Here is a 27,308-nt window from a genome sequence, read left to right as displayed (position 1 = left end):
AACTCAGTTGCCCCGGCCAAAGCCGGGAAGAGACGAGGGAAACGCGACTTGCTCTCGGCAAATTAAGACCGAGCTTAAGAACGTATCAGTACAGTTGAGACGCAAATCTAGCCGCCTCGGCCAACCGAAGGCCTGGCAGAGGAAGCGATCAACATGTCTACAGATACGAACGCTGTCGGCGAGCTAACCCCAACAAGGACACCGCAGCCGACACGCTAGAAGAAACGTATACTCAGTACAGTTGAGAAACGCAAATCTAGCCGCCTCGGCCAACCGAAGGCCCGGCAAAGGAAGCGATCGACACGTGTCAGACATGCAACCACGGAATGTCAATCGTTGCAACAGTTAAACGTCAATCAACGCAACAGTGACCATGCGTCTTCAACACGCCCCTTCATATCTCTTTGCCTATTCAGCTTCCTCAACAAATTCCCAAGTATCTGTTCTCCGCCGGCCACACGATCAACCAAGCTAGGTAGTACCGGCCGGGGGCAATCAAAAACAACCGGCACTCTCAACCCTGGTCTCGGCCAGCGTCATTTTCTTTTCCACATCGGATGCCCTTACACATCCATGTGGAGGGAGATATATCTGGTACGGCCTCAACATGACCAAGCCGACGAAGAAGCCGGGAAAGAAAATTTTTACTTACGCAGAATATACGCTCAACATACATCGGAGCCCATACCACGGCATAGACTACGCTGGGGGCAAATTGATGGAGCATATTCTGCACCCGCTGACCGAGTCAACATATTGAGCAAGGTCAAAGATATCCACAGCAAGTCAACGACTTAGACAGCCTAGCCGACGCCACCTGTCGGCCTGTCACTTGGGTCTCGGCCAGGCAACTAGCCAGCCGGGGCACATATCCGCGTACTCATATCCAAGACCCCTCGGCCGGCCTGCCATGAGTCCATCGGCCGAGGGTAGAACGGTATTTCCACCTGCTAGCCACTTGGCCACTACGTGACAAAAGGTGAAAGTCTATAAATACTCCTCAACCCTCATTGAGGAAAGGATCCACAATTTAACCTAAGAATCACTATTCATCTGGTAATATCTTCCTTATCTCTCTACAACACACTTAGCCAAGTAACAACAACTTATCTCTCTAAGTTTACTGACTTGGGCGTCGGAGTGAGTACGCTCGGCCAAAGCCGAGCCCTCAGTTTGTTCACTGTTTCAGGAGAGGTCAAGGGAGGAAGCCAAGCAAAGACGTCATTCTACAAGCTACGAGTGGTGACAATACTTGCTCTGGAATTACACCCGGAACAATATGATATGATATATGATGTCAATTATATCACCCACAAATCATAGCTTGTTTGGTCAATTCAATAAATAATTGTAGATTCTTATAATGTTAGGCTCTGTTTGGTAAAACTAACTGAAAAAGTAGTTGAAACCTGAAAAGGTAGCTGAAACCTGAAAATGTAGTTGAAAACTGAAAAGGTAACTGAAACTTGAAAGGTAACTGATAAGGTAGCTGAAAATTAGGAACTGATAAAGTAGCTGATTATATAAAAAAGTGTTTAGCAAACTAACTGAAAATGTAACTGGTTTTGATGAAATGATGTAAAAAGATATGATAATTATTTAATAGTATAAATTCAAGGTGTAAAAACGGAAAACCAACTCAGGTATCTGAAATCTCAAATGCTACTCTAGGTTTCATTTCAGGTAGCTGATTTGGTTAAATAAGCTACTTGCCAAACGCTTACAAAAAAATAAGGTACATGAAATTTTGGTCAAATAAGCTACTTTGACCAAATCAGGTACCTGAAATGCCTTACCAAACGGAGCCTTAGAGACTTAGAGTAACCAAAATATGAAGAAGATAATTATGTTACCTCATTAGGAGTCCATTTTATCTCCATTTCCTAAAAAGAAAGGGAGAGGCAAGTACCTACTAATGGCTTGGATCGTATTTTAACAACATCTACGGTATTAAATTAATGCAATAAAATAAAGGGAAAATGGGAGTGTAAAAGGTAATTATTATTCAAATAGATTGTGAGAGTAAATGGAGAGGATCCATATCATATAAAAGTTCTTTTCATAAGTAATAATAGCATTTTTACGAAGTATTACTATAATTTTAAACAAATATGTAATTATAAATTTAATATTACAAAAATTAATACCTTCGTTTTAATCCTTGAGATGGGTAAAATACACATCAAATCACATAGCAAGTTGCCTAGAAAATGCCACAAATTTTGTCGTTATTAGTACCATGTGATAGTCTTAACCCGTTTTAATATTTAAGAATATATACTCTATCTTAAGCAAGATTTACTTTTATAATATTATAGGCTCACCACGAAATAAAAGCCGTACATAAAGGGACGGAACGGGAATGCTTGGGCGCGAAATCTAAAGCAATTATTGTTCACATGTGCGTGATGAATTATAATGAAGAAATGTAACTTGTATGATTATGCATGTTGTAAAATCGATTACACTTTTATTGTCCGCAATACAAAGAAGTTAAAGCTTGATTAATTGGGTGTCCATTATATTCCAGCCCAAACTGGACCCCCGTAGAAAATAATGCGACCCAAATTAGGATCACTCTTGTAATAATCTAAAACTGTGTAGAGTAAATTACAATTTTCGAATGATTCGGTGTCTGGAGGATTTACATTGTTAAATCTTTCATCGACGACCGTCACTTGGTAAATAGACGATGAGTCTTTTGTGTCATCGGTGGCCTGTCTCCCGTTTCCCATTGCTGGCGGGGGATTTACCATGCCTGGATCATCTATCTCACCTCCAAATTCTACTTGATTAGCGGCATCTTTTAACGTTATAAATAACTCTTTCGGCCAATATCCAACTTTCACGTTGGCTACTGTGAGCCACCAATTTCCGTCATCTTGATGCTATAATCAAGCAAATCAAATAACAAATAGGCATAAATATATATATCACCCATCCGTGTCAATCAAATTTTTAATTTTTTTTATAACAGGCGCTAAGATTTAATCAAAGTTAAATAAATGAGCTAAACAAACAAAATTATTAGTCAAACAATAAATTTATAATTATGCAAATTTTCATACAGAAAATGGTGGCTAGTGCTAAGTCAATTTAGCGAGATTATTTAAGTAAAATATCATTTGGTTTGACAATAATACTTGAGTAAAACCAATTGCTAACGACAATAATGCTCTTATTATTATGAATTAATTTAGTTTTTATTTTTAGTATAAAGGGACCCACAAATGCGATTTTGATACTGGCGGGATTGGACTCCGGTCATAAACACCGTCTCTTATAAGTTTACCAACTAAGCTAGTTGGTATCTGTTCTAATTTAATTTAGTAATGTTTAATAACTTTGAGTTCATAAGACCGAAAAAAAAGTAGACTAAATTTATACCTTGTTAATCGATATGCTCCATCCAATCTGTTTTCCTCCAATTACTGAATACATATGTGAAGGTACACCCAATGGTATACCAGTCGACACTTGCACAAAACTTTGACAATCCATATTTATGCACCTTTTTCTTCCCACCTATACATGAACATCAATATAAAATAAGACATGTGTAAAAAAATTGCATGTGAATTAAGATTATATATATATATATACTGCTGAGAGGTTTATGTTCTTACGTTAAAACTTGCATAAAGATGAGCTTCATTATCTTTAAATTCTTCGGGATTAACCTATATTGTGATAAAGAGAAATAATGTTAATAGATTTAAAGACCATTTTCAATATGAAGTACATAAAATTATTTAGACAAATAAATGAAATAAGAATAGTTTTGTGCTTTTTAAAAGTTGTAATAAGATGTTAAAAAGGTCAGCCATTAGGGTAAAGAATCTAACCATCCATCCAGCTTCGATACTCTCGTCTCCATTCAAAAGCTTAATTCGAGCGGAAGACCACTGAGAACTTTGAACTAGAGGTTTAAAAACATTGATAATACCTTGAACTCCGAAAAATTTCTTGTTCGGATTATTTGCTTTTGTTTGAATTTTAGCACTCTGCATTAAGTAAATACACGAGTTATTTTTTAAATTATATTATCCAGAATATTTTAATTAATATGTTTACTTAGAACGTAATATTTTCTTGCAATGTTAAAATAATACGATGTAGAATAATAATAATAATAACATGGTTATAAATTAAATAAAAAAATATTACGCCAAATAATGAAATGAAGGAAATGATATATAAATGGTTGTAGTAGGTCTATCAACTAAAACTTGTGAGTACCAATCAAAGCCCTCTAAAAAACTGTTTTAATATATATAGAGGATGAGGATATTTTCTTCTGAATTTATCAGTTAACAATTAACTATTTTCATCTATAATGAGTTCTTTCTTATAAACAATATTCACATATTGAAAACGTAATATAATTATATTACGGTTTTTCTATTGTGTTATCTAAGAACATACGTTAAGAAGATAACTTAGAATTTTTTTTGCAAGATTATCTCATTAATCATGATAAAAATGGGTTTGTACTGTTATGAAATGTCTAATGTGGGTGTCAATTATAATACTTTATGTAATTAGGTTTCCTCTTAAATGTACTATATATACCCATATTGAGATGAATACGACAATCCTAATTGAATTTTCTCCTTGAATTTTCTTTATACATTTCCTGAGTTCTCTCTTTACATTTTCTCTCTTTTTTATTCTACTATTTTAGGACCCGTGCAAAATTGCAGGGCATATATAGAAAATTTATATACATAAGTCTTGAAATTTATAGCTATAATATTGAATGCTACCGAATGCTTAATCATGAACGCGTGGTTATTACTCTTAGCAAATATCATGTTTATAAATTATACTCATGTTAACTGTTAAGTATCGTGTTTATACGCTAAAATTGTTTTCTAGTCTCACAATAATGCTAATGGAGACGGTACATCAGAAGAGTTAAGTCATTTTCATATTAGATAAATATCAAGACCTATTGATCATAAAAGTTTATTGAGCACATAAAATAATAAAACGGTGTTATATATCACCAATTAAGTACATGAAAAATCAGCAAGTCTTCCTTGTGAAGTCTCCCTTATGACGGGCATATCAGTCACAAAGTAACGGGTTAAGTACTACCCATGTGGGTAGATAAGACAAAAAAGATTGATAGTCCCTAGACACTCTGCTTTTGTGTTATCTACCCACATAAATAGTATTTGACCTGTTACAAATGAGAATTTGTGCTGAAAACATAGTTGCTTAAAAACACATACTAACTCAAAAATGTATTTTGTTACTTGTGTACACTCTTTAGAGCATAATCTGAGAATAATCTTCCTGTTTATGAAAATAAAGCCGATACAACTACTCGATTAGTAAGGGCGCAAATGATAGAACCTTGCTATTAGAATCCAATACTACTCCGTATGACTTAACTCACGGTCATGAGTGTCATTTATTACCTACAATATGATCATTTTTTTTAAATCTATAACTAATTCAAGAAGCAAACACGCTAATACTCTATACATTGACATATCAATAATATCATTATACCAATTTACCTCGAAAACAAAATAATAATATCACTATATATATCAAGCGGTTGAAATAGCAAACGGAGAAGGATATTGTAATAATAATTTAATACGTAACTCTTTAAGAAAGCATTCAAGCCCAAGCCTTTCTACATTTCGACTAATTTGAAGCAGTAAAATGCATCGAATTCATACTCCAGTAATTATTGATTTATTGCGTGAGACAGTCTCACGTGGTGAGATGGTCCTATTATGTAAAAAGATATATTATTTATTAGAAATAAATGAAAAGATTTTATACAAAAATGGACCGTCTAAAGATGTGATACCGTTTAATACTATAATTTGTGACCTTAATCCTACTTTATTTATTTCATTTAAAATTTAATTCGCTATCCGTAATTTAACACTAATAAAATAATAGAAACCTGCGAATTCAGATTTTTTTTAAAAAAATTCATACCCCGTAGTAAATAGAGTGTGTAGTATATTCTTACAAAGAACGATGTTCATTGCTTAAAACAAAGTTGTAAAAACTCGCTATATAGCATTATACTCGTATATTCTTCATCGCATAGAAAAGCTAAAGTAAGAGCCTATACAACTCGAATAGTAAGAGTGCAAATAATAGCACCTTGTTAATAACTTTGACCTTCAGTCAATTCATCCTTCGCAATGTATGAAAAAATGACAAAAATGGTATACAAAGGTAAAATGTGAATAGATTCAAACAATTAGGCATCTAATTGAATATTGAGAATAGAAAAAATACACCTTATTTTTGGAATATTTGAGATAAATTGGTGTACAGGAGAATAGCAAAATACACCTTATTTCTGGAATATTTAAGATTTGGGATTTTGAGCAATGGAGGAAGGATATTTTCAGATTATAATATGACGGCTAAACAAAAATTAGGGTTAAAAAGTAGAGGCTAACTTTAGGCGGGAAAATAACTCACCAGGAGTTGACACGTGTACAGTAAAATATCTAGTGGTTCTTCGATTATACTTTTATTTAGATATACATAGATAATATAATATGTACATCAATTTTTCTTGAAATATCCCTTTACTACTAGGCTGTGTTTGGCAGGACATTTCAGCTACCTTATTTGGTCAAAGTAACTTATTTGATCAAAATTTCAGGTAGCTTATATTTTTGTAGGTGTTTGGTAAATAGCTTATTTGCTCAAATAAGCTACCTGAAATGAAATGATACATAGGGTAGCATTTGAGATTTCAGGTACCTGATACTAATAAATATTCCTTATTTATCTTTTAATTATATAATATTAAATAATTATTATATCATTTTACGTCATTTTACCACAATAAGCTATCTTTTCAGTTAATTTGCCAAACAATTTTTTATATAATTAGCTACCTTATCAGCTCCTAATTTTCAGCTACCTTATCAGTTATCTTTTCAGGTTTCAGATAACTTTTCAGGTTTCAGGTACCTTTTCAGCTAATTTTACCAAACAGAGCCTTACTAGCTACTATTAAGAAAATAAAAGATTATCTTAGTTTTCCCGCCTAAAATAATATTTCTCATAATTGGGCCCTTTTTGGGATCATAAACTACGTATGAACAATGGGCTACAAATCAATTTCTATTAATTGCCATTAATCTGTACAATTTGGGTCTTAGATCTGATTATATGATCTTATTATTATATCATGTGTTATTGTGTTAGTCTACCTATGAAACATGAATACATGATTGTAGTACAAAAAATCGCTATTACCGAAATCAATAGCATTTCGTATATGTCATTTTGTAATACTCCTCCTATTCCAGTGAATAGTTTATATTTGCATTTATTTTGTGAGAGTGAGACTGGATCGGAGAGAGTAATATATTTAATCTTAAATTTTATCAATATGAAAATTCATATATATTCTCCACTAAATATTTTACGTAATTTTAATTAACATTGTTTATAAAAGATATTTACAGAGACTTTTAACTTATAATAATATAAACTTACGAATAAATATAAAAATATTCTTACACTTTAACTTAAAATCTCTTATATATAGTGTGTAAATATTTAAATTCGCTTTAAATTTTATCATCTTTATTTGCTAAGCTCTCTAACATTCTGATCTAAAAAAAAAACCATTCATTTATTCACGGGATTTACACTAGTTTTTAAAAAGCTTTCTTTAGTAAGCTTCTTTATATGTACCCTTAAATTATAATCCCCCGAGTTGGGGTTTTCTTCCCTTCTACTTTGATGTGGCTCCAATGTGACAGTTTGACCATGTTTTTAGGCATTTATACATAATATTTTTAGTTTAATTAAAATATAATTTTGCGAAAGAGTTTTTCATTACAAATTTAAATATGTTAATATAATTTTATAATTTATTAAACCGTTTTAAGTATATTAATGATCAAAGTTTCTACCGTTTGACTTGGAAAAAATAAATACGTACAAAAATCGAATAAAATATTTGTTCGTTAAACATGTTGTGTACTTTTTTGGTTCTTTTTTTTGTCAAAAGTAATAAATAACTATTAACCAAAACTAGAATTAACGAATATATTATACACTGAGTATATGAACATGCAATGAGACATGATGTATATAGAATCCTATAAAAACATGGAAACTTGAAACTTACGCAGTGTAGATCGCGATTTTTAACCGCACGAGGTAAATAGTGTGGTTTAGGGACAACAAACCCATCGTCGTTCTGTTTAGATCGAACCATAATAGGAACTGTACCAATCGGACATCTTTGACCTCCGAGTCCAATATCACTTGCACTTTGTCGTTGTTGTTGGAGTTTTGCCAAGTTTGGCACCGCCTGTTTATGTAAATTATTTGTGAATTCTATATCAGTCCCTTTCATGCATAATGCTATCTTAAATTCAAAGTATACATTGAATAACGGAGGCTCCGTTTGGTAAATAGTGGGTTAATATTTACAGAAGTAGATTATGAAACAAATTATAATTAAAAAATTTATTAGCAGACTTAATTAAAATATATACAATTTCAAATGAACATAATGTTTTTTTTAAATGACTAACGTGAACAACATAAACCAATTAATGATAAGATAAGTTCTCAAGGGTAAAACCCGTCAAATTTTATATATTTCTTAATCTAATAGTTGCATATGTAGGACTGTATGTAGAAGGGATTGTTAGTTAGTGATATGTAGAAGGGATTGTATATAGTAAAATATACTCCATTTTTCGGTCTTAACATGATATCTCATTCCATTCCAATCAGTTCTAAATTATAGAAGACGACTTTAACGAGTTTAGTGTAGTACAAATTCTTTTAAAATTAGTTTTAACCACTAATATGTATGTTTACGCTATTTTTGTATAAACCGGCTAAAACACTTAAGTTTGGCAAACTAATCGATCGGATTGGGTACAAGTTCGGATCGGGTCATTTAAGGCTCAAAGCATAACTTGTTACCAAATTGTTCAAAAATGACTAGGATTGCGAATCAAATATGGGTCCTTATTTGGGTCGGTTTACTTACGTTTACCAAAAACTAGAGGTGATCATGGGCCGGGTCGGGCCGGGTTTGGGCCGGGCCTAATCATTAAATTAAGCCCAAGCATGCGGGCTGGGCCGGGTCGGGCCACACATGCGGGCCTATTTTGTTGGCCCAAACCCGGCCCATGCGGGCTAAAAGCGGGCTTCGGGCTAATTCGGGCCGATTTGGGCTTATAACCTTTACTCTTCAAATAAATTTAAAAATCCTCAATATGTAATACTTTGTGCATTTGTTAGCAAAAGTTTTGTATAAAACTATATAATTTTTCCTAGTATTGTCAATATAAGGAATAGAAACTTAAAGTAGCTTTCATGTACCTTTTGTTTATGGTGACTCATACAACCAAGTGCACAATTTTTAGCTACGTCATAACGCTTATTTTAGCACCTTGCTCACTTTACGTTGTTATATTGTTCTACTTAGTACTTAGTAGAGTATATGTTGTTCTTAGGCTCAAAATCAATGACTTATCACACTAATAATGATATCACATAAATATTGGTAAGCAAATTAATAAGGCTCGTAACACTAATACAGGTAAAAAAATTAGTACAGCTCATGAACTACATAGAAATTGATTTGTTATTTTTTTTTTACTAACACTAATTTACATCCTTAAATCATACATGAAATCGAAAGTTTTGTATATATTCGGGCCGGGCCGGGCCAAAATTCGGGCTTTAACATCGGCCCAAACCCGGCCCAATTAAATGAATCGGGCCATGGGCTTCGGGCCGTGGGCTTTTTGGGCCTAAAATCGAGGCCCAAGCCCGTGAAAAAATCGGGCTGGGCCGGGTCGGGCTAGCGGGCCTGGGCCATTTGATCAGCTCTACCAAAAACCAACTCTTCGAATTCTATGGGGTAAAGCTTTTAGAAATGTGGAAGTCCTAACGATAAGTAAATTTTCTTTAAATAATTTTTGTAATTAAATTTTCATCTTTATTTTCTCCAAATAGTAAATGAATATAAATGATATTTGCTTTGAAATTAGAAAAATTCTTGGGTACACCCGGTGCACCACGTCACCGTACACCCTAGCCAATAAGAATATTAGAATTACACACACTCTCCATAAATAATAAAACAAAATCTAAGTGGAATAAGATTAAAGCTTTATCATTGGTTAGGGTGTACGATAATCTTGTACACCGGGTGTACCTAAGAATTTTTCTTGAAATTATCATAATCACAAATTGTGATTACTTTACCTGGAGTTTTAATGAATGATTCCCAAATGCTGGTTGCTTATAGAAATCAACACAATCGTATTGTTGTCCATTATTTGCCTGAAAGTGGAAAAATATTATTAGGAAAATTAAACTAAAAAATCACTTTATTTGAATACAAGATGACAACTTTGACATTTTCTCCGTTCTAATTATTTGTTTACATATAATTAAAATATCCCTTATAAAAAATAGAAAAAGTAAACAAATAATTGACGAAAGGAGCAAAACGAATTGAAAACTGACCTTGATAATAACTTGTTGGCCAAAATGTGATCTTCCTGAAACTACAATGAGAGTTAAAGATAACAAAAGCATGAATAATGTTGTCATTTTATTCATCATATTTGTTGATCAAATGATAAATAAATCTCGTATGAATATAAACAAATTGTATCTTTTTTATATGCCTCTATTCTCCTTTTCCTCGCAAGGAAAATAATCGCGACTTGTTAAGATTTTGAACTATTAAGGAATTTTTTTCCAACAATTAATACTAGTAATTCTTACAAATCTTCATTTTTAGAAGGATATAATTTCAGGACCTGTTATTAAGCTATAACAGAGATAAGTACACTGTAACATGTATCTTTAATGGGAAATGATACCCCATTATCGTTTTTGTTTAATGTCACTCAAATACAAGCTAAATATATATATCTTATTGTTCACTCTCTTATAACTTGAGTGACATAAGTAAAGATTGTAATGAATTTATCCTTACCCATTTGTTATAACTTATTCGGTCTTACGATAATTTCCATACGCCTTTGATTATGGGAAATGAATTGAACGATTCTCCACATTCAACTACTATTTCTAGTTATATATAGATTCACGAAAGTGGTTATTAGCCCCAAACTTTAGCCAATTGTGAGATTAAGGTCATGTTTTTTTGGACTTAAAATCACTCTATTTAAGTTAAGTTTAGCAAAATTAAGTTAAGGTCAGAAAAGTTCAACTCATATAAGTTAAGTTAAGTTTACTAAAATTAAGTTCAGAAAAGTTCAGCAAAATTAAGTTCAGAAAAATTCAGCAAAATTAAGTTCAGAAAAGTTAAGCAAAATTATAAGTTTCATAATATTGACGAGTTTTAAAAAAAAAAGATACGATTTTCGTTCAAATCGATTGTATAAACAATCCGAGATTAATTATTATTCTATATTTTTTTTCAAAAAAAAAAAGGTATTTACTTTCACACTTCATAATTTTATGAATAATTCGAGATTAATTATTATTCAATATTTGGTCAATTGAAAAAAAGGTGGAAGGTGTTAAAAGTTATGCCTCAAATGTCACCTAAGTATCAAATGTCCATGATTGTTTCTACTTTCACACTTCATAATTTTATACGGATGCACACTCTTGGTATACCTGTTATACAACATGAGAACGTTATAGGGACAAGAGATTCGAACATGTTTGATAAGAAGCGGAAAAAAGCTATGTACAAGGTACGAAATAACATAGTCAAAAACATTTGGCGAGGCAATGGATTTGACGGGGTGAGCTCAAATGAAGATGATGAAAGTGACGAGAAGGATGATAATATGAAACTAGATGATTAGAAAAAAAAAAGTAATATGTGATTTACTTTTTATGTATTAGGTAATGTGTTTTAATTTATATAAAGAAAGTATCTTATTATCTTTACTTGTGTTTTAATTTATATAAAGAAAGTATCTTATTATCTTTACTTGTGTTTTAAGTTATATTTCTTTATTTAATTATTATTATTATTATTGGTAGTAGTATTAAGTGATGAAATTAAATTAAGTTAATTTTTTTTTAATTCAGAAAAGTTAAACTATTATAAGTTAAGGTCAGCAAAATTAAGTTCAGAAAAGTTCAGTAAAATTAAGTTTAGCAAAATTAAGTTCAGAAAAGTTCAGCAAAATTAAGTTAAGTTCAGCAACTTTAAGTCCAAAAGAACAGGGCTTAAGCCTCATAACTTATAAATGTAGTAATTAGCCCCCATAACTTTGACAAAAAGTGTTCAACCCAATTTTTTATTTTCAACCAAAATTTCACCAAAAAAATCAATTTCGTTCATCAATACAATTTATAAGTATATAATAAAACTTATTAAAAATTTAAAATTGTGTATTCAATTTATTACACATTGTTGGAAACAAGTATTTGAATGAATTAAAAATTGAAAATTTTTAAACTTACTCTTATATCTATGTGAATTATAATAAAATTAGTAAAAAGTATTAAAAATATTCTAAAAATTATGTGAATAAATTAAATAAATAATTTTAAAATATATGTTTATAATTATTTAGTGTGCAACGAATTTATATATAAAATGATTTAAAGATATGATTTAAGTTGAAAAGAGAAATTGAGGTAGATTTCACTTTTTTAGGCTTAATTACTAAATTTGAAAGTTATAGGCCTAATTTCACAATTAACTAAAGTTAAGTGGGCTAATTACCACTTTCGTGTATATAGATTTATTGATCAATGTTTTACCGTCCTTAGTTTAGAAATCGTACAACTACATGTTATTCAAAGAGATTCAAGGTACCTGAATAGACTTGTGTGTTTTTATGGGATACGTCTCTTATGTTGGGTTGATAATAGACTTGTGTGTTTTTATGGATAATTGGATTGATTTATTGTTATGTATGGTGAGAGCTTCTTTAGAGGTTGATATTGGGCTAAAGATGTCATGTGAGTGTGGATTTTAAAGCAAGTCAAAGCCCAAAGACTAAGGTCAAAGCAAGGAAGCATCACAAGGAAGTGCCACTCGGAGTGGCAAAATGCCACTTGGAGTGGCAAAACAAAGACTCTTGAACTTCTAGCCACTTGGAGTGGCTGAGCATTGAATTCCGCATTGGATTCCGACAAGTCCTTAATTCTCCTTTATTTTGGCAATTATGCTCATACTTTATGAGACTTTATGAAGATGCTCTTTGAAGACCTATATAAGGAGATGTTGTTGATCAATTTCCATATACTATACGTACTTACTTTCTCTACCTCTTAATCATTAGAATACATAAACAATTTCCAAATTCAAGTTTGGTTTTATCATTTGCATGGAGGACTAAGTTCTACATCTTGGAACAAGTTCTTGAAGCCAATAGTTATTGAATTGTAAGACTCTTATTTAATTTCTATTTCATTGTTTGAATATCAAGTTTAATTTGGATTATTGTTGGTTTTTTAATTATGCATCTAGAATGATCAACTAATTGTTATTATTTAATTAACCATTGCTAGATTAGGTGAATGAATCTTTTGTTTGTTTGCCTATTCCATTGTAGCAATTATAATTCATCAAGTAGTATGCTAATTTATCATTGTTGAGTTATAAATGATTAAACTTGTATGAAACATAGTGAAGCATCGCTTGTATTCTTCATTTATTCATCTTTGATAAATTCCATTGCTATATTCTACAATTTTGATACGATTAAGCGCTTGACTAAATTGACAATATTGTAAGGGTTATTTGTTTACTCTCGTAGCTAATAACAAATATTATGTGGAATTAGAAATCAACAACTTTATAGCAAAATATTCAATTATGAGATAGATTAGAAGAGTCAATTATCAGTTCATAACTAGTTGGTGGAAATTACTTGGTCCATGAATTATTCTCATCATTTGTTTACATTTTCAATTACTTATTTTGTTTTACATTTTTATTGCCTTAGATTATTACTTTAGTAGACTTAAATCAATCAACATTCAAAATCCCCCATTTGGTTACTTAACTTTTGCACACATTTAATCAACATAAACACCTTCCTCGTGGGATCGACCCCTACTTACACTTGCTACTAGTTTGAGTTTATAGTGGATAAAAATACTAATTTGGAGACTCACGACAAGTCTAGTCAGAGTATAAAATATACTCCCTCCAATCCTCTATTTTCTTCCTTTTGTTTGGGGGCACAAAGATTAAGGTGGGAGTTAAATATTGAATAAAGTACATGTTGTTGGCCTTGGTGAGTGGAGAAAGGATAGTATAATTAGGAGTTGTAAAGCAAATAAATAAATGTGTTTAAGCATAATTGTTCCCTCCAAAAATTGGTACACCATTAATAATAGTCAAACTGAGGAGTTCCCTCCAAAAATCCGTTCACTGACTTCCCTCCAAAAAACAACATTATTAACATTATTTTTACAAACCCACGTTATTGAATAACCATTAAACATAGAGACATGCCTCTATTTAAAATAAAAATACACTATTTAATTAAATAAAGTATAATTAAGTCTAAAATTAAAAATTACAGCAGTTACTTGTACATTAAAGAACGAAATTTGAAGATTAGTGGGGATAAGAGGACTTCAGAAATTTGGTTGGGCATCTCCTTTATTTTCAGCCAAGTGGGTGTCCTTCAACCAAACCAAAGTGTCAAAGTCAAGTTACATCAATGCAAATTGGCATAATTAGAAACTTGGCACCAAAATTAAAAAAAGGAGCCAAATTTTCACACATTTCATTTTTGAGCCAAAATAATTTCAAACATTGTGCAAAGTTCATTTACTAACATAGAGACAAACAAACACTTTCTTACCTTTTCCAAAACAAAAATCAGTTTCAAAATTGAAGACAAAAAAATCTCAATAACAATGAAAGATCAAGAATCACTTAGCTTTTATTAGGATGAAAATGTAATGAAGGAAAACCCAAGTATGATGCAATGTCAGCTTTGGCATTACAATTTGGGGTATGTAGAAAGACCATAACCGACATTTGGAATACAACAAAGAAGCAACACGCAGTAGGCCAAGCTCTTAATGTGAAGAGCAAACTTAAAGGAAGATCAATGGAAACGAGGCATAAGTTTGACAATGATAAGTTAGAGAGTATTGACTTGGGTAAGAGGACAACACAACAAAAACTTTTTGAAGGTTTGGGTGTAAGTCAATCTACTGTTTTTAGATGGGTGGCAGCAGATCTCATAGACTCACATACTAATAGAGATGGCAACGGGTAAGATCTGGACCGAATCTTATAGGATTTAGATCCAGATCCATTTTGCCATAGCGTATCCAGATCCTACCCTTATCCATAGGGTCCAAAATTTTTAGATCCATATCCGGATCCTAAGGATCCGGGTAATATCCAGATCCGTCAATTTTCAGCAATACACTGATTACAAGTACACATTATACAGTACACTTTACTTGTCAATGAGAGACTATGTTTCACTCAAAATGACTTTCCATTAGCTTCACTGGTTTAAAAACCATAGTCCAAAAGAAGCAAAAAGTCTTAGAAAAATGGACGGAGAAGTAAGAAGCAACCGTTGAAGAAGATACGTCGGAGATGGACAAAGTACATTGTGCCACAGTGGGAGAATACTAGAGTGATAGAAAATTAGGGTTTTTAATTTTGAGGAACAAATGAACGATAGACGAGTTATATTAACTATATAAGGAATGAGCTTAGGACTAAAATTAGACTTAGAAGAATTAGAAAATGGTCCAAGGGTCGGATCCAGATTTCAGTGGTGAGATCCAGATCCGGACCCTCATAATCGTATAAGGATATGGGCCCGACATAAATCCTAAGGATCCAAAATAATGGGATCCAGATCCGACCCTATGGTATCGGGTCTGGCGGATCCGGGTAAGATCTGGATCCAATTGCCATCTCTACATACTAATGCAGTGAAGCCATGTTTGACAGAAAACAATAAACTTGCTAGATTAATGTATTGTCTTTCACATTTACAATATGATAAATGCACCAAACGCTTTGTTTTCAAAGATCAGAGTAATGTCATTCATATGGATGAAAAATAGTTTTTTTATAACCAAACATACTCAAAGATTTAATGTAGGGAAAAAAAGAAAAAAGACCACATAGAACTGTTCAATTAAAAAGATTCATTAGCAATGTTATGTTTATGCATGCTATTGCAAGACCCAAATATGGTCCCAACAAGGAATGTATTTCTGATGGAAAGCTGGGAATATGACCATTTGTGACGGAGGTACCAGCCAAAAGAAAATCAAAAAATAGATGTGTGGGAACTATAGAAAGAAAGTGCATAGAGTCAATCACAAAGCAAGTTACAAAAGATATGTTAATCAACAAAGTTCTGCCATCAATAAATGCAAATTGGCCATCAAATTACAGCAAACACATTCTGATACAACAAGATAATGCTAGACCCATATAATCAATATGGATGCAGATTTTAGAAGGGCTGCAACAGAAGATGGGTGGAAGATTGAAATAACTCATCAACCACCAAATTCACTAGATTTAAATGTACTAGACTTGGGGTTTTTTAGAGCCATTCAATCTCTTCAACAAAAGAAAAAGCCCGGAATATTGAAAGATCTTATTGACAATACCATGAAAGCATATGAAGAGTTTGAGGTAATTAAGCTTAACTATGTTTTCATCACTTTGCATGCATGTATGTTAGACATTATAAAACGTAAAGGTGATAATGATTATCTTGTGCCTCATATGCGAGTCAAAACTAACAGCAGTTGGTTTATTACCTGAGTATCTAAATGCTGACATAGAACTAGTGAAAGAGTGTGTAAGATATGTCCAAAATGTTGGTGATGCAAGTTCTATAAGTGAATTAGTAGAGGCACTTAATACTATGGATAACAATTTAGAAGTAACAGAGTAAGGTAGTTGTAGTAATAACCCAACAGCTCATAGTGAAACTGTTGGTAACATTACTGCAGCTGATGCTGTTACCACTGATCCCACAGAATTGCAGCAAGAGCTTTCTATTGACATGTGTGCAGGTAATTAAATCAGACAGAAGCAGATGCAGCAGAGAACAACATTTTGAAAAAGACCGAATCAACTGATGCAGCAGCAAATCAATCCAGAGAACAACTTTTTGAAAACGACAGAATCAACTGATGCAGCAGCAAATCAATCCAGAGAACAACTTTTTGAAAAAGACGGAATCAAATGATGCAGCAAAAAATCAATACAGATAACAATATTTTGAACAAGACAAAATCAAATGATGCAGCAAAAAATCAATCCATTGCATTTATATTTTCATTTTGAACTTTGCACAATTGTTTTAAGTTATTTGGAACATGTAGGTGAATGAAATGTAACTTAGCAACATTGCATTTGTAGTAAGACTTCGAGTTCTTAGTGTTGTAATTGAAGACACTCAAAGAACACAGTCCATGCATAGCCTCATTATTTATCACAATTACTTGTGGTGGCGTAATGTAAATTGGCACTATAATGCCCTCAAACCAGATCATTGGGCATTACTTTAAAGTAAAGAAGAAAAAAAAACCAAATGCAGGCAACAGTTTCATCACTAGTCCATAAAGAAAAAATGAAAAAAGTAACAGAGTAAAAAAAATAGACCTCTATATCCTTCTTTTCCTTTATCTGCTCAGACATGAAAGTTTCTGGGACCCATTCATCAAGTTCACCCAAGGAATCATAGATAATATCAACTGAATCAAGGACAGTTACAAAGTAATCAGACCCAACATCAGAAGAGTTACGCCTCACCTCCTCATTAACATTATTTCTCTTCACCCCGTCGCCATCTTCAAGTAGCAGGCCAAACATAGGAAAATAGGTAGCAAGCTCAATCAAAAACCACCGTTCATGCTCTGGTGTTTGACGCCTAGCAACCATCCTCTTCGCCCTTTTCTCGGAATCGAGCCTTATAAACTATGCAATCTCCTCCCTAGCCTTCTCATCATCAACTCTCTTCTCCCCTTCATAATCAGGCACAACATCACCGTAATTTTCACTACAATCACCCGCAACAACTCACCAGCATCACCTTTCTTCCTCCCTAATCGGCCATATCATCTATCTTCCCCTCTTCACAATCTTCAAGAACACCATCAAAATCAACAATAAATTTTTTGAACAGACAAGGCCCATCTTCAAGATCTGAGTAATAATAACCCAGATCTGAAGTGAAATTGCGACAATATTCAAATTTATCGCGATTTAGGAAAAGCGACATTGACATGCAAATTGATTGGTAGATTTGAGAGAAGGAAATCTCAGATCATAAGTGAGGTATTGATTAAAAGAGAGAAAAATGGAGAAGTTTAGAGCAAATGAGAGAGATTTAGTGAGAGAATGATGATATGAAAATGGCGGAAGAAAGAGAAAGTTGTATGGTTTTCTAGGTGAGACGTGTAAATAAGGCGGGAGGGGTTAGGGTTAATTAAGGGTTAATTGGGTTGGGCTGGGTTGTTATTAGGGTTAGTGTTAATGGGGTGAGTTTAGTTGTTGGGTTAGTACTTGGCTTAGTAGTACAAGTAGTGGCATAAATTGTAAATCTAAAAATATAACAAGGACAATATGGTAATTACATAGGTGGAAAAATTTGCCAAATAAGGAAATAGGAAAGAAAACCTGAATAACCGAATAAGGAAGTAGGGAAGAAAATGGCGAATTGGAGGGAGTATATTGTATCATAAACAAGACTTACTTTTAATATTATAGGATCACCACGGTATAAAAGCCGTACATAAAGGGAGGGGACGGGAATGCTTTGACAAATCTTTTAACCCAAAGTAGTACTCCATTACTGTGTAGTAAATGTAGTATTGAATTTTGTAACGGCCACATTAACTATGTGAGTTACTACTTCATCTTTATTACAATTCTAATAATAACCCCATTTAGTATGTCATTATTCACCACATTTATGTGTGACTTAATGGGTGTTTATGAGGGGTTTTATGGTGCCATTGTAACTCCTCTGTAGGGTTACAAATAGCTTAAGAGGCCAAATTGTGTATATGGTAATGACACACATACTTACATGAGGCATTACACAAAAACAACTTCTCTAATAGCCAAGTCCACCATCAATATGGGACTTGAGATTTGGGGTGTGAACATATTCCGGGACTCTAGTAGCTGCTGGAGACACGAGGTACGATAGTGGACAATTAGCGAGCACAACGATCCGATCGCTCCCGCATAAAGGTTAGTCCTTATTTTCCTACATGTAGGATGCAGCTTGGGAGCGAAATCGAAAGCAATTGTATACACGTGTGCAATGAATTATAATGAAGAAATATACCTTGTATTATGATTAATTGATTATTTATGTTGCAAAACCGATTGATTACACTTTTATTGTCCGCGATACAAAGAATTCAAAGCTTGATTAATTGGACGCGAATTATATTCCTGCCCAAACTGGACCCCCATAGAAAATAATGCGACCGAAATTGGGATCATGCGAGTAGTGATCTAAAACTGTGTAGAGTAAATTACAATCTTCAAATGATTCAGTGTCCGGTGGATTTACGTTGTTAAAACTTTCATCGACCACTGTTACTTGGTAAATAAACGATGACTCTTTTGTGTCGCTGGTGGCCTGCCTCCCGTTTCCCATTGCTGGCGGGGGATTTACCATGCCTGGATCATCTATCTCCCCTCCATACTCCACTTGATTAGCGATATCTTTTAACGCTGTGAATAAATTTTTCGGCCAATATCCAACTTTCACGCTGCCTACTGTTAACCACCAATTTCCGTCATCTCGGTGCTACAATCAAGTAAATCAACACATATATCAGCACCCATTTGTCTCAAACTCTCAACCAATTGTTTTTTTTTTAAATCTTATAATAAGCGTTTAATCAAAGTCAAATAAATATTCAAAACCAAAAAAAAAACAGCTTAAATGGTTTTAATAACGTGATTATATCAGTAGGATTAATCAAGTGATGAAATTAAAGTTATGCATATTTTCACAAAGAAAATGGTGGCTACAGGCTAGTGCGAGTTAATTTAATGGGGTTATTTAAGTAGAATATTATCTAGTGATAGTCAAACCCATTTACTTTGTACAATTGTGAAATTTAAACCTTTTAGTTTTAACTGGAGTAATTAGAGCCTCTATAAGTCGCACAATAAGTGATTAAGCCCTTAACCAAAATCTCATTAGAAATTCAATTTATCATGTCACAAAAGTAAAATTTGTTACACTTTTTTAAAAAAAATACAAAATATAAGTTAAAAAAATAATCAAGATTAGAAAAACGTAGAATAAATTAGAAATAAAATAAAAAATGTATTATGAAATCAAAATATTTATTTATTTAGTTTATGAAAAATACATACGTTTTAGCTTTTAACAGTTATTTTAATCAAAATTCTAAAAATTGTAAAATATTTTGTTAGATAGTTGAGATAAAATCAGAAATAAAAAAAAATAGATCTTCTTAACATTAAGCATAAAAACAGATATGGAAAATATAATAACAAGATAAGAAACATATCCAAAAATTTTTGTTCTTTCAACATTTTAAAATATTTGATGTACAAAATTGGTAATTAAAATAAAAATATCCCTTTTCAGTTTTTTCTACGAGATAATGAATTTCTCGTGAAATTTTATCAATAGGCTTAATTTCACATTTTTCATAACTTATGGGGCCTATCACTACAATTTGAACTTAAGAGGGTGAATTTCACATTAAACAAAGTGAAGGGAATCGACTACCACTTTTGCAATACACTTGTGTAAACCAACTACTAAAGATAGTAATGCTTTGTTATTCTGAATTAGTTTAGCACTCGTATTTTTCTTTTTCTTTTTTGACATAAGCGGAAGGAGGTAATGATGCTCACGGGAATTGAATCTAGGTAATGAGAGTCAACTCTCATAATAACTAAATTAGTTAATATATGCTCTAATTTAATTTGGTGGGGTTTAGTAAATGTGGGTTCATAATATCCTAAAACAGTAGAGTAAACTTATACCTTCTCAATCGATATACTCCATTCAAATTTTTGTCCTCCAATTACTGAATATACAGGCGAAGCTACGCCCAATGGTACAGCAGTCGACACTTGTACAAAGCCTGGGCAATCCATATTTATGCAACTTTTTCCTCCCGCCTATGATGAACATCAATATAAGACAAGATAACACATAAAAGAATTTGTAATAAATTAAATTATATATGCTAATGAGAGGTCGATGTTCTTACACTAAAGCTTCCGTAAAGATGAGCTTCGTTATCTTTAAAGATTTTGGGATTAACCTATATGATAAAAGGGAAATAAACTAAGCTTATAAATTTATACAGAGTAGATCATTTTCAATACGAAGTACATAAAATTATTCAGACAAATATACAAAATAAGAGTAATTTTGTGCCAAATGAATGTTGTAACAAGATATCAAAAAGTCTGGATTAAGAATCTAACCATCCATCCAGCTTCCATACTCTCGGCTCCATTTAAAAGCTTGACTCGAGCTGAAGACCATTGAGAACTTTGAACTAGAGGTTTGAAAATAGTGAGGGAAGCATGAGCTCCAAAGAATTTTTTGTTCGGATTATTAGCTCTTGTTCGAACTTTAGCACTCTGCAATAGGTAAATTATTATTCCTGATTAATTGTTATCTAATATTTTAATTTATGACAAGTTTTTTGTCATAAAAGAACATTTACATGTAATATCAAACACAATGTTTCTAACATGTGACACAAAAGTGGGTGTGTACATGATTATTTCATTAGTTAGATAGTGTCAAAATGAATGTGCACTCCAATTTATGATACAATATACACACTTAAGAATCCCTCTTTAATATGCCCACATGCACATGTTAGAAAACCCAATTCACTTGTTATAAACATAAAGACATATGTTAGCCAAAACGATTCACTTATTATAGCTTACTTTCTTTGTCTTTGTGATAAAGTTAACAAAAAATTATTGACCGAAATTATAATTAGTGAATGTGTTGGTATATGAAGATGTAATAAGAAAAATATTTTCTTCAAAATCACATAAAATTAAACTTACGCAATGTAGATCACGGTTTTCAATTGCATAAGGCGGTAAAGAGTGCAGTCGAGAGACAACAAACCCATCGAGATTCATTTTAGAGCGAACCATAATAGGAACTGTACCAAAAGGACATCTTTGACCTTCGAGTCCAAAATCACTTGCACTTTGTTGTTGTTGAAGTTTTGCTAAGTTTGGCACCTCCTGTTTATGTAATTATTTGTGATTTTTTATCAGTCACTCTCATCCATAATGTTATCTTAAATTCATACTATACATTGAATAACATAAAGACACGGTTTGGTAAACAACGGGTTAATATTGACATACGTAAATTAGGAAATAGGTTGTTATCAACAAAATGATACAAAATTATTAGCAGATGTAATTAAAATAGATGATTAACATAGTTTGTTAATCGTGTTTAATAATCGACAATTTCAAATAAACATATTGTTTGTTGGTAAAATGGAATATATAAACTAACACAAGTAGGTGTGAGCAAAAATATACGAAACGGTTTTAATATACGGATACGATATGGTATATGGTTTTAATTAAACGAATTTCCGTATACACAATATTAATTTCCGTATATACGATACGGTTTTCAAAAAATCGTATCGTATACGGTCGTTTCTGATATGGTTTTTGAAAAGAAATAAAAAAACCAAAAATATCTTACAAAAACTAAATAATTTAACCAAAATCACTTAAACTTATCCACTTTCTTTTTCCGTAATGCATTTGTATAATGAATATTGAAATTTTGATTATTTCAATATGTAACCTATTACTAAATTTAAGTTAGGGTGTACCGATTTTATCGCGTATGCAATAAATTGAACAACAAACAACTGAAATCCGTATCCGGGTATACGAAAATCGGATATACGGAAAAACCGGGTATACGAAAACCGGGTATACGGTTAAACGGGGTCGGATCCGTATCGACAAAATTGTGAAATTAAAAACCGTATACCCGATACGGTTTTCAAAACCGTATCGGATATATAGTTTTGCTCAGCCCTAAACACAAGTATTGTGGCCTATGAAATTTCCGGGTTTGACCTTTTTTTAATGGCTTAAAATTGGTATCAGTTATCCTTATCATAAGCACCAAGTGTGATTACTTTACCTGGAGATTTAAAGAATGATTTTCATATGCCGGTTGCTTATAGAAATCAATGCAATTAAATATTTGTCCATTATTTGCCTGTAATTGGAAAAAAAAAAATTACGAAAAGTAAACTAAAAATCACATTATAGGAAAACAAGACAACTTTAAAGTCTTGTTTGGATGAAGAGACTTAATGGAAGGGGCGGAAGGAAAAGATACAATTTTTTTTATTATTATTAAAAAAGGGATGGGAAGGAAATGAAGTGAAAAAAAATATTCATTTTTCCCCTTTCAAGTCCAATCAAAATTTAATCACAATAGGAAAGATTTGGATAGAAAACTCTACCTCTACATAACTTATCCCTTTTTTTCCCTTCTGTCCACTCCTTTTACCTCCACTTTTACTATTCAAATTGGATAGTAAGAGTGGAGGAAAATGGAAGGGAAGGGGAAGGAGGGAAGAGAAAAGGAGGAAAAAGAAGGGAAGGCGGATGAGGTTTGAGTGGTTTAATACAATTTTTTTTTAAATATTGTCTATTATGGAGAGATTTTGATTTACCTTAGGGAAAATGAATACTTCCAAATTCCTCCCCCTTCTCTCTTATTTGTTATCAAAAAGATTTGGATTATATGTATTTAAACACTAACTCTTCATTTCCCCCACCCCTTCCCTCCTTTAATTCTCTTTCCTCCCCTTTCCTCTTTTTTTTTGGTAGGTCTAAAGGCTTAAATGGAGGGATTTGGAGGGAAAAGAAAGGAAGGGAGAGTAGAGGATTTCCTCTGTTCAGATGAGAAATAAGGGACGAGGGCAATGGTGAGGGAGGGATTTGGAAGGATCCATTTTCCCTCCTTTAAGGCAATCCAAAATCTCTCTAAAATAGAAAATATTTGGAAAGAAATTGTATCCAAACACCACCACCCCTTATTCCACCTTCCCTCCCCTTTCCTCCCTCCTCCCCTTCCCCTCACTTTTCCTCCACTTTTACTATCCAGGATTCTAGGGTGTGTTTGGTTGAAGAATTTGGAAAAAAAATGAAGGGTAAACATTTGGAGGTATAAGAAATTCTTTGTTTGGTTAAAAAAATGGGGTGGAGGAATTTGGAGAGGACACTCTATTTTTCTACTCCAAGCTAAATTATTTCCCTTTCAACAAAAGGAAAATTTGAATTAAAAAATCACATATTCAATTCTCCCTCTCTTTTCCCTATTCCTCCTCTTTACTATCCAAACAGGGATTAATACTATCTTCATCCTAATTATTTTTTTATAAGGAGTATTTAACAAAAATATTACAAAAAATATAAAGTAGAAAAAAAACTGACAAGTGACCTTGATTATAACTTGTTGATCGAAATGGGATCTTCCTGAAACTGCATTGAAAGCTACAGAAACCAAAATCACGAATAATCTTATTTCATTCACCATATTTGTTGTTCAAATGATATCTATGATTATTCTTCTTATTTGTATCGTTTTATATGCCTCCATATCCTTTTTCCTCGCAAGGAAAACAATCTTTATTTATTTAAGAATTTGAATAATTTAGGAAAAAAATTGTAAAAAATCATTAGTTTTAGAAAGATATAATTTGGGATACTGAAAATTCACATGGTACTCTTGAACTTTGCCATTTTGCACGTGGTATCCCCTTTTTTTTAAGTTTGTGCACATCATTTCCTTGAAATTTGATTTTCAAGAGCAACGTGACTTTTCTTATCGTTCTTAAAAATTTCAAGTGAGCATAAATCATAGACCAGAATACGGAATTGACTAATCTTTTTTTTTCACATGGTACTCTTGAACTTTGCCATTTTGCACGTGGTATCCCCTTTTTTTTAAGTTTGTGCACATCATTTCCTTGAAATTTGATTTTCAAGAGCAACGTGACTTTTCTTATCGTTCTTAAAAATTTCAAGTGAGCATAAATCATAGACCAGAATACGGAATTGACTAATCTTTTTTTTTTTCCAGATTGATTATGTTTTCGAGATCTATAAACTGATAAAACGAAAATGGTAATTTGTAAATTTAAGATCGAAGATATGGTTGATTTCCGATTTTCGTTAAAAAAAACTCTGTAAAATGTCAGTCAACATTTTTTTTTTCTTCTCAAATCGTCGATTATGACGATAATCATTTTAGGAAAAAAAATTGGCCTATTCTGAATTCCGGTCTAGGAGTTATGTGCAATTGAGTTTTTTTTTTTATAACGACAAAAAGGGTATGTTGTGCACGAAAATTAAACATGGAAGGTATTATGTACATAAACTTAAAAAGTTGGGTACCACGTGCAAAATGGCAAAGTTCGAGGGTACCACATGAATTTTCCGTTTGGGATATTTGTATATACTCGTATTTGTCGATATTTGTATTTACAGAAATTCCAACAAATACTCGATGATTGTAGGACAAAATGTGTAATCAATGTGGATACCGCATAATCAATGGAGCTCGTTTTATAATATAGATGCAAATTAGTTGATTTTATTTCGATTTAATAAGTTTTGAATAAGTTTATTTATTTAAAGTTAATTTAAAAGATTTTATCGATGAATAACTTTTAAGAAGAATTAATTTGAAATGCTTTTTTAACTAATTTTTGAATTAAATAAATTGCACGATTTGATAAATCAATTCTTGAAATTTATTTAATTAATCATTTCACCTTTTTTGTTTTAAATTAAATTTAAAGTGAAAGAAAAACGCGCTTTTATAGCAATTTCTTTCTGAACTTGATTAGTAAACTCTATTTTGAATTTCCAATAATCACCGTTTGTTCACTAAGTTTAAAACGATTTTTAAAGAGATTTTAAGCTCGATTTTAAACTCGATTTGGGCTCGATTTACGAAGTATTTTCGACCCAATTCACCTCCTCACCATAGACCCACCAATCCCTTGTCCAACCCACGTAAAACCCCATAACCAAGCCCACACCCACGCACCTCACTCAATTCTCACGTAAGAAGCCCATACACCAGCTACTCGTTCCATTCCGAACAGCCCACCCGTTTTCATCAAACCCATTCGTTTCGACTCATGCCTAGCAACCACACCCTTAAATTAATGCCTTGATGCTCAAACAAAATCCTCCCAAAAACCCTCAAATGAACAGCAAAACCGATTAATTGGTACTTAATGGTGTAAAATAATGGTATTGCATTATCATACGTAGTAATTGATTTTGGATTAACATTCTCCATTACAATATTAAATACGATAGAATAGTAGAATACTATAAATAGGCTTATGCATCCAGAAGATAAAGGAATAAAAAAAAAGATACTATATATATATATATATATATAAAAAAAAAAAAAAAAAAAAAAAAGATGACTATGTCATCTCGATGTCTGCAGCTACCCTACGAATATTTGCCGTTGGGCAACAGTAGTGTCGCACTACTAATACTATGCATATTACTATGCCTATGGCAACACATAAAAGTAAAACGACCCCGATAATCACTAAAAGGATTATCGGGGTTGACTCCGACTTTGTAGGCCGTGTCTCACACGCTGGGGTCTCACACTCGGGAACAACAGCTCCGGTAGTTGTGGCTACCGCTAAAAGAAGAAGTAAAACCTGCAAAGTACTCATTATTAAATACCAAAATATCTGTTTAACTTTCATTAAAATATTCATTATAAGAAAAGGTAATCAAATAATTGGTTCTCGTTACCTATTATTGTAAATCGATTCCATATATGATATGCATTGTCTTCATTTTAATTTATAAATAAATTTTAGTAAAATTAGCGATAATTAGTGATCGAGCAATGGTACGTTGCAAAAAGTGATCATAGAATTACTTATGTAAGAATATACAGAGTATAAGTACGTAATTTAATACTCCAATTAAACCTAAAATTTATCTAAACATTAATTTAATCTATACAAAATACTTAAAATTAATCTCAAATTCTCAATCACTATGATATTATGTTCATCATTTAATTTACTTTTGTGCATAAACATGCTTCATCACTTTCGAGTTTCGAATATAATTTTTTTTTAAAAAAATGCAAATGAAGAGAGATACGTACGATACGAGGACGACTATTCCCGTCAATGGCAAAGCAAAGAGTGAAGAGGAGAAGATGTAGAGCTGCCATTATTCCAAGAAAGGAAAGGAAAGGAAATAAAGAAGCTTCAATTATGCAGTACGTAGGTGTTGTTTT

The 27,308-nt window shown here is 32.4% G+C and overlaps 2 protein-coding genes across 2 annotated transcripts; both read right to left on the bottom strand.

The window, feature by feature from the left end:
* Window positions 1–2,519: 2,519 nt before the first annotated feature.
* On the bottom strand, window positions 2,520–10,590 carry LOC141621042 (protein neprosin-like). Its single transcript, XM_074437762.1, has 7 exons — window positions 10,504–10,590; window positions 10,240–10,317; window positions 8,135–8,320; window positions 3,846–4,004; window positions 3,627–3,680; window positions 3,388–3,525; window positions 2,520–2,888 (listed from the first exon to the last, which is right to left on the bottom strand). Exons 1-7 carry the CDS (start codon window positions 10,588–10,590, stop codon window positions 2,520–2,522), a joined length of 1,071 nt encoding a protein of 356 aa, XP_074293863.1.
* Window positions 10,591–18,032: 7,442 nt separating this feature from the next.
* Window positions 18,033–27,242, bottom strand: LOC141621041 (protein neprosin-like). Its single transcript, XM_074437761.1, has 8 exons — window positions 27,174–27,242; window positions 23,148–23,225; window positions 22,028–22,213; window positions 21,425–21,583; window positions 21,205–21,258; window positions 20,975–21,112; window positions 19,481–19,754; window positions 18,033–18,154 (listed from the first exon to the last, which is right to left on the bottom strand). The coding sequence occupies exons 1-8, from the start codon at window positions 27,240–27,242 to the stop codon at window positions 18,033–18,035; spliced, it is 1,080 nt and encodes a 359-aa protein (XP_074293862.1).
* Between the last annotated feature and the right edge of the window lie 66 nt (window positions 27,243–27,308).

Source organism: Silene latifolia, chromosome X (genome assembly GCF_048544455.1).
Source record: "Silene latifolia isolate original U9 population chromosome X, ASM4854445v1, whole genome shotgun sequence".
Classification (NCBI taxonomy): Eukaryota; Viridiplantae; Streptophyta; class Magnoliopsida; order Caryophyllales; family Caryophyllaceae; genus Silene; species Silene latifolia.
This window is presented reverse-complemented; position numbering and strand designations above follow the sequence as displayed.

Excerpts from the sequence above, each read along its gene's own strand:
- LOC141621042 (XM_074437762.1), bottom strand. The coding sequence starts at position 10,590 with ATGACAACATTATTCATGCTTTTGTTATCTTTAACTCTCATTGTAGTT. Across the intron at positions 10,318-10,503 it reads GCCAACAAGTTATTATCAAG|GCAAATAATGGACAACAATA; the intron begins GTCAGTTTTCAA and ends TTCCACTTTCAG. Across the intron at positions 2,889-3,387 it reads GGAGCATATCGATTAACAAG|CATCAAGATGACGGAAATTG; the intron begins GTATAAATTTAG and ends GCTTGATTATAG.
- LOC141621041 (XM_074437761.1), bottom strand. The coding sequence starts at position 27,242 with ATGGCAGCTCTACATCTTCTCCTCTTCACTCTTTGCTTTGCCATTGAC. Across the intron at positions 19,755-20,974 it reads GGAGTATATCGATTGAGAAG|CACCGAGATGACGGAAATTG; the intron begins GTATAAGTTTAC and ends ACTTGATTGTAG. Across the intron at positions 18,155-19,480 it reads CACTGAATCATTTGAAGATT|ATCTGGGTTATTATTACTCA; the intron begins GTAATTTACTCT and ends ATTTCACTTCAG.